Consider the following 14,199-nt stretch of genomic DNA (forward strand, 5'->3'; position numbering starts at 1 on the left):
AACACTGATAAACTAAACTGATAACTAAACAATCTCCCTCTAGCTCTTCTTTGCTGGATTCTTATCTGATGCCTATGAATGTGGCAAATTGTCAAAGAAGTGATGATCTTAAAGGGGTAAAATCACATGATTGGATCAACTGAGGATGTAGGTGATTTTATATATATATATATATATATATATATATATATATATATATATATATATATATCATAAATAATATCAATAAGTATACAAACATATATAAACATAACACAGACACATGTATCGATTTGTATTATCAGTATTAATTATGCAATTATTATCGTATATTATTTTGTATTACACAATGCCTGTATTACTGTATTTAATGCCTAGTATTTGCTTATACATTTAAAAAAAATATATCCTGCTGCCTGCTTCAAGTTTTCAAATCGCCCACTAGATGTCAGAGTCTACACTTTCACTAAAAGAACAAACCTTGAAAATTTAAAAAATATTATAGTTCATTCTTTTAAGCACTAAAACCAGTCTCGCCTATTAAATAAAGTAGCGGTATACAGGATGTTCATTCTCTATCACAGTGAGTATGAACACTTGCGTGGTGTGTGTGTGTGTGTGTGTGTGTGTGTAGGTGTGTAGGTATGAGGCGAGAGAGAGAGAGAGAGAGAGAGAGAGAGAGAGAGAGAGAGAGAGAGAGAGATGGAAAGACAAGATCAGAAGAACAAGACAGAGCATGTGTGAAGGAGCTGAGTTGGAATTTGTTTTCCCCCAGTCCTTGAGATATGAATCGCAGAAGGAACATGAGTGTTTTAAGCCACTGAATTATTTTCTAATTTTCATTTTTCCCAGGAGATAAGTCGCTCAAACCTGGTGCGCAATGAGCGCGTCTGCAGGGACGGGAGTGTTTGTGCTCTCCTTGATGTCCATCCCCAGCTGCTATTTATTTAATTCCCTTCTCTACAACAACAGGTGAGTCAGAATTAACCTGCACCTTTTAATTTCTGCATATTACCTCTATTTTCTTTAATTGAAGAAACTGTTTGTACCAGAAAAAACGAGTAATTTGATAATGATTTGTCAAATTTAAAAAAATAAACATGTTTCCAAATGCATATAGCGTCAGTGCGGAAGCTTTCGTTTTCGCTGGGTTGGCGACAGTCTTCACCTTGGTCATTTCCGCCCGTTTTATGCTCAAGAAGAAAGTTCCAGTGGATCCTCTTTTCTATGGTAAGAATTCCCAAATACATGCTTCTGGTTGGGACCAAACCATTTATAAACTGTTGTAATCTTTGCAGAGAAATGTTGGCTTAACACTGAGTCATGAGAACGGAATTGTTAGGTTCTGTCTGACTTTTAAGTTAAATCAAAATACAGGGAGTTATAGAAATATCATTATTCTATTTCTATGGATCCAGTAAACCTCAAGTGTCTGCTGTATTTTTGTTCTAATTGCAAAGAAATGAACTGTATGCATCTATCTGTGCAGTGTATGCAGTGTATGCATTCCTCAGTGTGGTGAATCTGATCATTGGGCTGGAGCAGGACAACATCATTGATGGATTTGTGACGTTTTATCTCAGGGAGGCAAGTGTTGTGTTGTGAGTCCTGTTTGTGCATTGTCTGTATGCGCCTGCACACATTCTGACTGATAAATCTGCCCTGTGTTTCAGGCAGATCCACATATTAATACAGCACATGGGCACATGATCTCCTACTGGGATGGCTGTGTGCATTATCTCATGTATCTTCTCATGATTGCTGCGATTACTTGGGGGTAAGATCTATCTATCTATCTATCTATCTATCTATCTATCTATCTATCTATCTATCTATCTATCTATCTATCTATCTATGGCAGTATGATATGTTCTGTGTTTTCGTGGTTTACACAGGGACAATTACCGAGCCATAGGACTATACTGGGTGGGATCTTTTCTCATGCGTGCCATAGTCTACATTCTTGGGAATGCTGTGGGTAAGTACACTAAAAATAATGTCATGGCTATTGTAGGGTAGTTGGTGTAACCCCCTGTACATACCCCCCCTGAGAATACAAGCCTGAAATTGAAAGAGATGCACATTCTTTTTTTACTGTAAATGGTGCAACCTTTTGTGTTTTATTTGGTGATTCTGCTCTTTCTCAGGGAAATATGGGACCCAAGTTAATCCTCTCTTCCTCCTCCACATGTTGTATATCTCTGTGTCTGTGTGGGCCTGCTTCCGCATCTTCAGCCAGCCCTCCACACGGGACGTTCAGCTGACAGTAAGTCGGGTTAAAAAACGGCAGTTATTACAATAAAGACTAGAGACATCATTCTGTGTGATTACTTCAGCTGTGGCACAATGTGAAGCACTACATTGCTTGGAGTGCACCCATCTTTGAACTTGGCCTTTATTTTGAACTAAAATACACACCTGTAAAAAAAAAAATAAAAAAAAATTGGATTGTATTTTGCACGGTCGTATTAGACTTAGAGGCAGTTTATTGTCATTCAGAAATACATACAAATATGCACATTGAACAAAATTCCAATGCAATTTGCTCACAGTGATTGTACTCTGGAATGTAAGATAAATTAAGTATAGATATAAAAAAAAAAAAATGGTAAAAATAGAATATTTTGCACAGGACTGTAGTATTTTTGCACACAGACAATAGACATAACAAATATAAATATGAGTTCACAGTGGAATGTATACACTATTATGACAAAATCTGTCCACAGATGTGTGAAGATAGCACAATTTGAACAGCTGAAGATGGATAACATGCGCACACACACTCAAATAGCAAAGCTGACAAGGGAGTATACACTGAGAGTGCTATTCAGTGTGTACTGTTCAGTTGCTCGAATTGTTTAAGTAAGGAAGGAATGACAAAGTATTTCCCCCTTTTTTTTTAGGAAGTTTAGCTTCTGTCTCTGCTACTGCTAAAACACGTGTGTGATTCTTCAATCTGCTCCAGTATATTCATGTCTTGGCTGTGTAGCCAGGCTCTACATTATTGATTTCTAGCTGTGGGAAGATGCAGTGAATATTTTGAGTGGTCAAAAACTGCAAATTTCTATTTGAGGCCTAATGTTTTTGCCTAAAATTTTAGAGTACCACCCAAAAATGTCTGAAAAGCACCCTAACACGTCGACTGTCTGTTCATGCACGGTTTGAATGCCATGCTTTTGCTTTCTCCTAGAACATCCAGGAGAAAGAAAGAAAGGGTTTACTCCACAGACCTCTGGACTTGCTGTTCATCATCTACCTCATTCCTGCTTTTGCTTTCTGTGTCTTCAGGGGCCTGGTAAGAGACCTGAAGATGATCAACTATCCAATGCAGACACTCATATGGTGGTAGAATAATCTCTTTATGTCTCTGTGTTTTGTGTTTTAGGTTGTTCTGGACTGTTCCAGCAAGTGGTGTCAAGGCTACACACAACAATATGAACCTTACCTGAAAGACCCTTCAGCCTATTCTAAAATACAGGTAACTCAGTGAAGCTATAAATACCAAAATATCATCATGACAATCTCTGAAGCTGTAACCTGTTTCCTTGTCAGATGCTGGTGAGCATGCTGTACTCTGGACCATACTACATCATTACGCTGTATGGGTTGATGGTCCCAGGATGTGAGTGGATGCCAGATCTGACTCTTGTGCACTCAGGAGCTGTGGCACAGGTATGTCCTGCTGGGTGTCCCTCTGTCTTTGCTGGTTACGTTAGTCATAGTAAAAATCCTGCACAATCTCACATGTTTAGACTGCACCTGTAATCAGGGTCAAAGAGATGTTAATCATACAGCATACAGTCCAGAGAAGAGGTCTAATGCTGTTGTCATGTCATATCAGAGTTACAAGTTTCCAACTTGTTAATAGTGGTCACATCAACATCCAAGTCGTAATTTGAACCAGAAGAGTCTGAAGTATCTGAAAGCTCCTCGTCGTTAATGTAATCAAACCAAAGTTTTATGGATATAGCTATAATGTCAATTTCTTTCATTCTCCTTTTTATTCTTTTCTAAAAAAAAAAAAAGCTTCTGAGAATATTTAATTTGTGCTCTTATCCACACATAACATTTTTTTTATATCTACTTAAAAAAAAATATATATATATATATATATATATATATTATATTTATTGTATTATGATGTCATTGTTTGTTTTATTTGCATATACATTTGCATTTAATGTTTTTGTATGTGCTATTTTATTTGTAAAACACTGTGAATTTGTTAAAAAGTTGTATTGTTCTTATACTTATTTTTAGTAAGACAAGGAATCCTAAAACATACTTGGAAGACAAAAGTAGCTACAGTATTCATTTTTCATTCATATCGACTTCTTTAATGGTGCTGCTGTGTCCATTTCAGCAGAAGATCTTCACATTTAAACTATGAAACCAAACCTATAAACATGCCTTTAATTTTAAAGGATATTGCAGAAATACAGAGAAGATACAACAGTGGCACTGATCTCAAACCCTATTTAGATTAAATAATTTAAAGTGTTGATTGTCCGGACGTTGTAGTGGTTTTCATCATTTACAGCCCACGTGACATCATCATTCCAGATAGATTAGTGAATGCTAGACCGAGAGTGGGCATCTGGCCAAGCCTATAGGCAGTTCCCTAACTTTCTCCTCTTTATAGTGGCTGCAGATTGAACTAGATAATTCTTCAGTGTAATTAAACACAAGTGGCTTTGCATAAACAGATATGATCTGAATCAGCATCATATACACTTTGTGTTTAGATCTAAAGAAGGAAACTCTGAAAAGTGGCGTGAGCAGCTTGTGAATCAGTCACATCTCAGTAATACAAAGCAGCTATTGTGTTGGAGGTGCAGGCTGGCACGTCACTCATCAGCGGGATAAGGGCAGAAGCTGACTTCAGACCAATAGGAATGGTGGTATTGGTGGTATTCACTTAAATGTCAGCTGTTCAACTCGGCTATTAATAGGAAATCTGATGCTCTGACATCAGTGGTTGCTATGAAACATGTTGTGTGTCTTTTCTCTGTGACTTTCTATGAAAAGGTAACTGGCAGGAGTCTGTGAGATTGAAAAATACTTGAGGATTACTGACAGTACAAGAATTTGTCCAGGTTGTATGGTCATCAGCCCATTAATTGAACAATCAACAATAAAACAATTGTTCCCTCAGCTTATTATGTCATTTTACTATTTAAAAAAAATAATTCCTTTGTATGAAATGTAAAATGTGGATAATGTGATTTCTCCTAAAGATATTTCAGACATTTTTACAAAAGAATTTGATCACATACTTTTTTCAGCGAGCATCCAGGTTTTCATATGAGAGGATTTCCATCTGATTTTACAATTTCACAGTAATGTTTAGCACAATTATACAGAGAGACATCTGTTCATATAAGAGAATAACAAAGCAAAATCCTCAAAAGATCTCATTAAAGCAGAATACAGTACCGTAAGAGGACTCAAACAGGAAAATAAAACACTATAAAAAACCTCAGTGTGATGAAATTTAAGTGTGTATCAGAGATTATATTTTTCTTTCATTCAAAATTACTTAAATAATTAAGATTTAAGATTAACCCCCAAATTTTCCTATTAGTGTAAATCTATAACTCTGCAACTTTTAGTCATCCCTGTCATTTCTCCCTCTTCTTCACTTCACAGGCCCAGTTCACTCATATGGGTGCATCACTTCACACACGGACACCGTTCTCCTACAGAGTGCCTGCTGGTGGCCAGTCTGTCTTCTTGCTGGTCAATATCCTGTACGCTCTGATGCCTCAGGCTCTGTGCTACCGCTGCCGCACCAAGCCTGCCTTCTTTCTCAGGTCAACACCAGAGAAGAAGACTGACTGACAGGGCCAGGGATGTCGAGAATGCCTAAATAAAAGGCTGAAGCATTTGCAAAGCACTGCTCTGTATTTGCAGCTATTAACAGTTGCTATTTTTGGCGATGGAGCTTCAACCTTTCACCTTAATTAGGGGTTAGTGGAGGCTTTGGAAACGATAAAATACTGCAGTTTCAAACAGAGTTTCTGTGAATCATTTTTAAAAATGTGAACATACATTTGAAAAATAAAAGTGTTTTGTGTAAAGCAACCACAGGGAGGCACACATAGTTTCACAGTGCGGATTGGTTTGTGCATTCTAGACTTATGAATAGTATTCAAACTACTTGACAATACTTATTGTTTTTATATTTTTGGTACACTTCTGGTTACAAAAATGCTCCTCTTGTTAACACTATGGTTTCAGTGCAGTGCCTTTTTGTTTGGCAAATTAAGAAATGTGTTTAGGTTTCCTTATAGGCTTATATTATTTATAAGATGGATTGGTATTAAGGACATTTGTTACTGTCATTTGAAATGTACTTGTCACACTGAAAGAATGTATGATAAGTTTTGATGCATTTCTCACAAATTTTTTTTAACTTATAAAGGGATTTTAATTGGTATTGTTTGATTCACGGGCAAATATATTGGAGATGTTCATATCAGGAATAAACAATGCAATGGCATTCAGAAATGCTTTAAATTTTACATTTCCTAAGGTGTTTTCCTCCTCTGTTAATGTTTTTTTGGGGGGATTTTTTCCTTTTCCGAAGCAAGGGTTGAAAAGGTGGAAGTTGCTGTATGTTGTACAGATTGTAAAGCCTAAGGCAAGTTTTGGATTTTTTGATATCGGGCTGTATAAATAAATAAAAATGACTTGACAAGTGAAACAAGCTTTGCTGCATTTAGTAAAAATACAGTTATAAAATTCAGATTAGTACATTTGAATTAACCTCTACAATGGATATTATTTTATATTTAGGAAATGTATAAACTATGCTTATCGTTTTTGTAATTAAGAGAAACCAGAAATTAAATGCTAAATTATTGTAGTGTACTCTGTAATTTAGTAAGAAAGTTAGCAAATGTGTGTATTTCTACTCATCCATTAAAGAGGTAAAAACGAACAAACTATATGAATAAGTATATAAGTATATCTTTGATAAGTTCAGTAATATTTGGTTGAATATAAAATTGAGAATGAACTTTTAAAAATTCAGTATCCAAATTTCTCAAGCAGAAAAAACGTTTTTTTTAACTCTCTGGAGCCTTGGGCTATTTTGTCCATTTTTTAATCCTTTTCATCCTGCCTGTATACACCACTTAAAAATGTTTATATGCCATGTTGGTATATATTTCTTTCAGCACAACCTCACCTATATGACGTAATAATAATTGTTTTTTATTCTGACTTACTGGATCAACATTTTGAACCAAAAAGAAACAAAGAAAAACCAACATAAATGTGATGTTGTGATTGTGTGTGATCCTGTCATCCAACTATGTTTTTTATTCTAGTGTGACTCTATTTTATTTGTGTCTTGTGTGTTTTTGGTCTTTTTGTGTATTTTTTAGTCATTTTGTGTCTTTTTTTAGTCATTTTGTGTCTTCTTCTGTTTTTTTGTTGTCATTTTGTCTTCTCATTTTGTGTCTTTTTTTTGTCATATTGTGTCTTTTTTCGGTCATTTTGTGTCTTTTCTAAGTCATTTTGTTCCTTTTTTGTCTTTTTTAGTCCTTCAGTCCAATATAAAATGTGATTTCGAATCTTTTTTTTTACTTTCAAAACACTGTCATGCTCAATAAAGAATTTGAAATGTTGCAAATGTGAACAAAGGTTGCAAATATAACATATAAGAGGGTTACATACAGTTCTATAATTTTATACTAAATATATTTGACCTTGTCTCCAGTTTTACTTGGTATATCATCATCAAACTGAAACTGGCCTCATGGAGTTTACAGCCAGAACTTTAGAGGTAAATTTACTGTAGGGCTCCACGCTGCTTTGTTTTCTAGTCTGGATGTCATGAAAAAGCTTTGGTGCTTGAGACTCCAGAGGGTTAACATCCGGGTTACACCGGAAGTACTATGTTCACACACACCCCTGCCATTCAGTAGCAAAACAACTCTACATGCTGCTAACCAGCTATAGTTCACAACATGCAGATAATATTCTGTTATTTATCTAATCTGACAACCTAAACCCACGTCGGAAATAATTTGTCCAGTCAACCTTTAGTCTACTATTTGTTTAAGCTGAAAGCGAATGAGAGGAAATGGGGAGAGCTAATGTTAGCTGGATATGCTAGCTAGCTACTGTTAGCCGTGATGGCAGCACCAACTCCTCTGGTTTCTGCTCCTGTGATAAGGTCTGTGTCTCTCTTTAAAACATGTTGAGATCGTGTGAACCTATAGTGATGTTTGTTATTTTGAGAAACGTAAATAGAATGTAGTTAAAGTCAATGCATGAGTTTTGCATCTTACTAGTGAACGTTAGCGCTAACGTTAAGCTACGTTTTTAAAGCTTAACCGTTGACGTACAAGTTTGTTAATGTTGTTAGTGTTTACCATTTAGTATTGTTGAAGTAGAACAAATCTGGTCATTTTTACACAATTTAAAGGGGCATATAAATCTTAATAGACTACTACCCAATTATACATTTAAAAAAACAAGAGAAATCAATGTAATAACTCAGACTACTGACTCAAGTTTTAAAGCTAAATCAACACCTCTGTAATACAGCGTCAAGTACATACACTGGACATTAGAGGCTTCTTCATGGTACACTGTCCCCACTGCAGGACTATTTGAGTACATTGGAACAGTGGTTCCCAACGTCTGTCTGTCATATTTTTGGATTGTATTTTAATTTACCATAAACAAGGCTCATGAAACTTTTACTGAAAATTTTACTGCACATTTCACCCTGGTCATTCCCCCTGAAAGTTCTTCGCACCCACCAGAAGCACATGATTTATTGACACTTTTGTAGTCCTATGTGAATAAAATGTAATGTGTTTTCTCTTTAGTCAAAAGCAGCGCAAGGCTGTCCTGAGGAAAGAGAGAAGAAAGCGTAAACGCCAAGCTCTCGCCCAAGCCAAAGAATGTGGTAAGAGGAGAGCGGTTACTTTGGTGTTTTGACATTTCTACAGTTGTAGTAGCACAGTTAGCCAGATTTACCACAACACTTACTCTGTTACAGGTTTAAAAAACGGGTCTGAAGAAGAAATAAATGATGAAGACGATGAGGACAATGTTGCAGCAGAGGAAGAAAGGTATTTCAGTACTACATTCAGTACATATTCAGTGACAGCCAGCACAGAAAAAAACTGATTGTACAGTTATTTTTCATAAACTTCATTGTGTTTAATTTGTGTCCATTTCCTCAGACTGCGGCTTCATGAAGAGTGGTTGGAAAGAGAAAGACTTGCCCAGGAGGTGTTCAGGCTGAGGGCTGAGAAGGAGGAGGCTGCAAGGAATAGAAAAGAGGAGGAGGAGGTAATCTACTGTTTGTATTCATCATAGGGAAGATGTGCAACGTCACAATTTTTAAGAACATATTTACGCTTTGTGAATATAGCTGATTTACAGATGATATGTGTTGATACTTATGATGCACTGCAGGGATTCGCTGACTAAAGAGTTTATTACCAATGTGGCATCATGTCTGGTCAGAGCACAGAGACTTTTGCATTACTGAAGACTTAAAGGATCATTCAGGAGATCCCATGGAAAGACAAACCAAAACCAGCAGTCGGTTGAGTTGACACTGACAATTTACAATTAACTCCCAAAAAATCTGAAAGACTGGACTACAGCTTTTGAGTCATTATTCTAAATTTAAAAAATATATTCACTGACTTTATATCTTTTTGTGTTCCCTAGCGGATGATAAAGGAGGAATGGGAGACCCAGCAGAGGAAAGAGCAAGAAGTAAAGGAGCAGAGGCAGCAGGACAAGCGAAACAGAGAGGTGAAACGGGCCCCAGGAGGATAGAAACAAAAAGAAACATATCCTCTTCTACTTAATCATGAATGATTATATGTCCATTCAAATGGGAAGATCTAGATAATCATATCCACAGTACTATAATCATATAGTAATGATGTTTTTTTGTAAAATGTGCTTGCTTTGTACATGATTATTAAAAAAAATATTCCTTGACTGAGTGGCACAAGCAACCGACTCCTCAACTAAGATACACACAAAGAGACAAATCCTAACAGCACCTTCAGCTCTCACAACAAGGATGTATCTTTTACTTTGTGTGAAAACAGTCTGTGAAATTGCTTTCCCATATAATTTTTTTAAATGTCCGTCCTTGTGAGTGTGGTCTTAACACACATTAACAGATCTGCTGCAGTATGTTGACCTCTACACATTTTCACCAGCCGTGTCTTTACACCATTTGTAGGAGGCCGTTCAGAAAATGTTGGATGAAGCTGAAAATCAGGTATAAACACACATGAATGTCATGTTACATAGATTACTCTATAATAATTATTTTAACTTTTAACTAAGATGTGGGTAAAAAAAAGTCAAGAACCATAATTTGTGTCACTTAAGTTAACCACTCTGGGTTTACCAAGTGTCTGGGAATTTATAACAATAATAATAATAATGCAATGCAATTATTTGTATTGCGCTTTTCAAAACAAAGTTCCAAAGTCCTCTACAAGACAAAATAAAAATGGTAAACAATTAATTAAACAATTTTAAAAAAGCTTAAAAGTTCTACAACATTGTGCTAAGGAGCTCCATATGAGAAAAAAGTTTAATGAAAGCTTTAAAAAAATCAATAACATAATTAAAATAAGCAATAAAGTAAAATAAATAATTTATTTGTAATATAAATACAAGTTACATAACCCTGGATTCATGGAGACAAAAAATAACCTTTCTTGATGATATCGGAGGATATTCTGCCGAGGCAACAAGAAATTACTTATTTCTTGTAACTGATCATAAATGTCAAAGATACTTTGTAACACAGGGTTTCCACCAGAGAACAGACAGTTAAACTGTAAAATATCCTGTTCAGTAAATATTTCATCAACAATTACACAATACTGGTATAATGTGGCTAATAACTCGGCGTACATTTTGTTGTCAAACATCCTGCAGTTCTAAATCCCTTTTCTGTAAGCTTTCCATTAATTTTTTTTTTTTTTAAATTAAGAGATAGGTAAAATGTATACGTTTGCACCATTTCTCGTAGTTTAATGTTAAATTCTACAGTATATACATTGTTGTTTATGTTCTCACTTCCAGCTAGAGAATGGAGAACAGTGGATGAATCCTGAAGCTCCTGTGACAAAGAATACAGAGAACTTTGGGACAGAGAGGGATGTAGCCAACTGTCCTTTCTTCCTGAAGACCGGGTCATGTCGATTTGGAGACAGGTTTGTTTCGCTTTTGACGTGACTCACAATGTTAAATATTTAAACCTACCATTTAAATGGTGATTGAATAGATGCACAGGCACTGTTAAGACGTCTTTTCTCATATCGATCCCTCTTTTGTCTTTGTGAGTCCAGATGTTCTCGGAAGCACGTTTATCCCACAGCCAGCCCGACTCTGATGATCCGTAGCATGTTCATAACGTTCGGCATGGAGCAGTTACGCCGTGATGATTACGACGTTGATGCTTCTTTGGAACACAGCGAGGAGGACTTGCAGGAGTCTTTCCTCGAGTTCTACCACGACGTCCTGCCAGAGTTCAAGAGTGTCGGCAAAGTGGTACAATTCAAGGTAAGAAATTATCAGAACAGTCAGTGGTTTTATATGCAAGAAGTACCCAAATTATAGGGAAATTGTCTTGTATCACTAATATAAAATGATTTCAGAATAAGCTCAGGGTATGGGAGAATACGACCGCTGACCTGCTGTAGGGCTGCTTGATTATGGCAAAAATCATAATCACGATTTTTCCCTTTTTTCTTTCACGCCAATATTGATGTCTCGATTAATTCACACAATTACACATGGACTTTGGAAACATAATGCATTTCTTAAATTAAGAAAAATGTGTGCTTTACATATAATCAATATCAAATTGTTAATAATCAAATCTAGAATCGACTGAAAAACAAATACATGTCAAAACCTGGGAAGTGATGTAAAATGATGTGCTACAAAAAACAGTATTTAATATGAAATGGTCTACATAATGTGTCACCATATCTCTTACTGATGTGTGAAACCATGGATGATCTTTACTGTTCATAATTATACGATTTCATTCATTTATTTCCACTAAATATACTTATTTGGTTTCATTGATACCTTTCCTTTTTTAGGTCAGCTGCAATCATGAACCACACCTAAGAGGAAACGTTTACATTCAGTTTGACACGTAAGCCATCACACAAGCGCTCCGCAAATGTTTCCAAATTTCAAACTGTACAGTGATTGCATTTTTTAATACAACACTCCATTATTTGTCCTGTTGTCTATCCAGAGAGGAGCAGTGTAAAGAGGCATTCATCAAGTTCAATGGGCGGTGGTACGCAGGCCGGCAGCTTCACTGTGAGATATGTCCTGTCACACGGTGGAAAAATGCTATATGTGGTGAGTTATTCACATGGTGGCGTTGAAACATTACTGCAGAGATACAGAATTAATTTCAGTGTATTCACTATGTTGATTCCTCTCTTAGGTTTGTTTGACAGACAGAAGTGTCCCAAAGGGAAGCACTGTAACTTCCTGCATGTATTTCGAAACCCTGGCAATGAATTCTGGGAGGCCGACAGGGACCTGCACATGTCACCAGGCCGCAGCGTCCGAGGGAGTCGCAGAGACGGGTGGCATTCAGAGCGATATGGAGACCGATCGTGGAGGCAACGTCAGTCCAGCAGAAGCCCGCCGAGATCTGAGAGGTCCCACAGCAGACGGGAGAGTGACAGGTGGAGGAGCAGGAGCAGGAGCAGAGAGAGGAGGGCCTCCCACCAGCACAGAGAGGACAAACGCTCATCTAGACTCAGTGACAGGAGGAAAGATTGGTATCGGAGCAGAAGTAGAGACAGGTCGAGGAGTAGAAGTAGAGACCGAGAGCAGGACAGGCCGAGAAACAGGAGCAGAGATAGAGACCGGGAGCACAAGTATAGGAATAGAAGTGAGGAGAGAGACAGTAGAGAAAAAGATACAGACACTCATGGAAAAGCCAGAGAAAGGTCGAGAAGCACAAGCAGAGAAAGAAAGAAACAAAGTAGAGAAAAGAGCCCTAAGAAATCAGATAAAAATGAGAAACCTCCTAATGAGGACACAAGCACTCGCCGTCGCCACAAACAATCCAAGAAGAGCAAGAAAAAGAGCAAAAAGAAGCGTAAAAAGAAAAGCCACTTGCCTGAAGAGAAGACCTCATCTGAAGAGTCCGAAAAGGAGAAAGAGTCAACGGAAGAAACGGTGGAGAATCTCACTGCAATGAGTCCCAGTCAAGAGATAAAGGAAACAGAGCTAATTCAGAAGAACAATGATTTGGATGAGAGTCCATGTGCTGACAGTGACAAGTTTAGTCCTGAGGAGAAAAGTGAACATTCTAACACAGAAATGCCTGAGTGAGCCTGCTGGAAAAGGTTACAGGAGAACCTCTTATGGCTAGTTCACACTACACGCCTAGAAACGGACTAGATTGTAAAGATATGTGGAAACAGGCTATTTTGTGAATATGTCTGCCAACATCAACAAGCAAGACTATGAGGAAAGTAATGCACATTGCTTTAACAAAAAATCCTGTCTCATGCATGGCATTCTGAGGCACGTTTTCGTGGCAGACAGTTTAGTGATCAAACATACTCGTCAAGGATTCCTCCTGGTGAAAGATGTAGTGTGTAGTGCTCTGTCGCCAATCCGCCATATAGCTTAAAAACTACAACTTCAAGGTCACAAGACAGCAGGTTGTGTGGTTTGAACAGAACAGCAATCTGACAATTTAGAGAGTTGTGTAGTGTGAACGAGGTGTGAATGGCTCCTAGTACATTTCATAATCTTTGCTCTGCCTTTTCTTCTTACCTATGTGAAAATACAGGAAGGAATAAATGACTTTGGGTAGGGATTCAGTGAGTTAGCAACTTTCATGTGGACATATGTGAATATTCTGCTTTTGGAAAATGGTTAATGTTGCTTTAGTTACTGAGCACTTGATCACTCGAGCTGCAGCAGTACGTGTTGTCGCTGAGTAAAAACAACATAAAACAAAAGGTGTTTTTTTAATACATTTATTGTTAATAACTTTCAAATATAAGAAAAAATGTTGGCAAATGTGTTGGCAGTGTTTAATACAAAAAGTGATTTATTTTGCACTTGGTAAATAATTACTTATGAATGTTCAACAAAAAACACTTTGTGGTTTTCAGATAAAATGTTCGACTGCCGTACAGTTTAGATGAGCAGCTATTCATT

At 37.0% G+C, this 14,199-nt stretch overlaps 2 protein-coding genes across 4 annotated transcripts; both read left to right on the plus strand.

Annotated features, from left to right (window-relative positions):
- Positions 1-471: 471 nt before the first annotated feature.
- Positions 472-6,679, plus strand: LOC131987925 (transmembrane 6 superfamily member 1-like). 3 transcript variants are annotated; one of them, XM_059352868.1, is made up of 11 exons: positions 472-562; positions 832-951; positions 1,100-1,209; positions 1,469-1,570; positions 1,657-1,756; positions 1,875-1,957; positions 2,127-2,245; positions 3,173-3,277; positions 3,368-3,460; positions 3,535-3,654; positions 5,632-6,679. In XM_059352868.1, exons 2-11 carry the CDS (start codon positions 860-862, stop codon positions 5,821-5,823), a joined length of 1,116 nt encoding a protein of 371 aa, XP_059208851.1. In that variant the 5' UTR covers positions 472-562; positions 832-859; the 3' UTR covers positions 5,824-6,679. The 3 variants fall into 3 exon arrangements, with proteins under 3 accessions (XP_059208851.1, XP_059208842.1, XP_059208860.1); XM_059352859.1 differs by lacking the exon at positions 472-562 and having other exon boundaries at positions 704-951; XM_059352877.1 differs by lacking the exons at positions 472-562; positions 832-951; positions 1,100-1,209 and having other exon boundaries at positions 1,469-1,566.
- Positions 6,680-7,854: 1,175 nt separating this feature from the next.
- On the plus strand, positions 7,855-14,058 carry zrsr2 (zinc finger (CCCH type), RNA-binding motif and serine/arginine rich 2). The gene is made up of 11 exons (XM_059351062.1): positions 7,855-8,167; positions 8,829-8,908; positions 9,002-9,074; positions 9,189-9,297; positions 9,685-9,771; positions 10,214-10,252; positions 11,071-11,201; positions 11,337-11,550; positions 12,099-12,154; positions 12,260-12,369; positions 12,458-14,058. Exons 1-11 carry the CDS (start codon positions 8,127-8,129, stop codon positions 13,357-13,359), a joined length of 1,842 nt encoding a protein of 613 aa, XP_059207045.1. The 5' UTR covers positions 7,855-8,126; the 3' UTR covers positions 13,360-14,058.
- Positions 14,059-14,199: the final 141 nt, after the last annotated feature.

This window comes from Centropristis striata, chromosome 2 (genome assembly GCF_030273125.1).
Source record: "Centropristis striata isolate RG_2023a ecotype Rhode Island chromosome 2, C.striata_1.0, whole genome shotgun sequence".
Taxonomy (NCBI): domain Eukaryota; kingdom Metazoa; phylum Chordata; class Actinopteri; order Perciformes; family Serranidae; genus Centropristis; species Centropristis striata.

What these genes read in the sequence shown, in the direction of transcription:
- LOC131987925 (XM_059352868.1), top strand. Translation starts at nt 860, where the DNA reads ATGAGCGCGTCTGCAGGGACGGGAGTGTTTGTGCTCTCCTTGATGTCC. An exon ending in TCTGTGTCTTCAGGGGCCTG is followed by an intron (nt 3,278 to 3,367) that starts GTAAGAGACCTG and finishes TTTGTGTTTTAG; the next exon opens with GTTGTTCTGGACTGTTCCAG. An exon ending in CAGCCTATTCTAAAATACAG is followed by an intron (nt 3,461 to 3,534) that starts GTAACTCAGTGA and finishes TTTCCTTGTCAG; the next exon opens with ATGCTGGTGAGCATGCTGTA.
- zrsr2 (XM_059351062.1), top strand. Translation starts at nt 8,127, where the DNA reads ATGGCAGCACCAACTCCTCTGGTTTCTGCTCCTGTGATAAG. An exon ending in GTTGCAGCAGAGGAAGAAAG is followed by an intron (nt 9,075 to 9,188) that starts GTATTTCAGTAC and finishes CCATTTCCTCAG; the next exon opens with ACTGCGGCTTCATGAAGAGT. An exon ending in AGGACAAGCGAAACAGAGAG is followed by an intron (nt 9,772 to 10,213) that starts GTGAAACGGGCC and finishes CACCATTTGTAG; the next exon opens with GAGGCCGTTCAGAAAATGTT.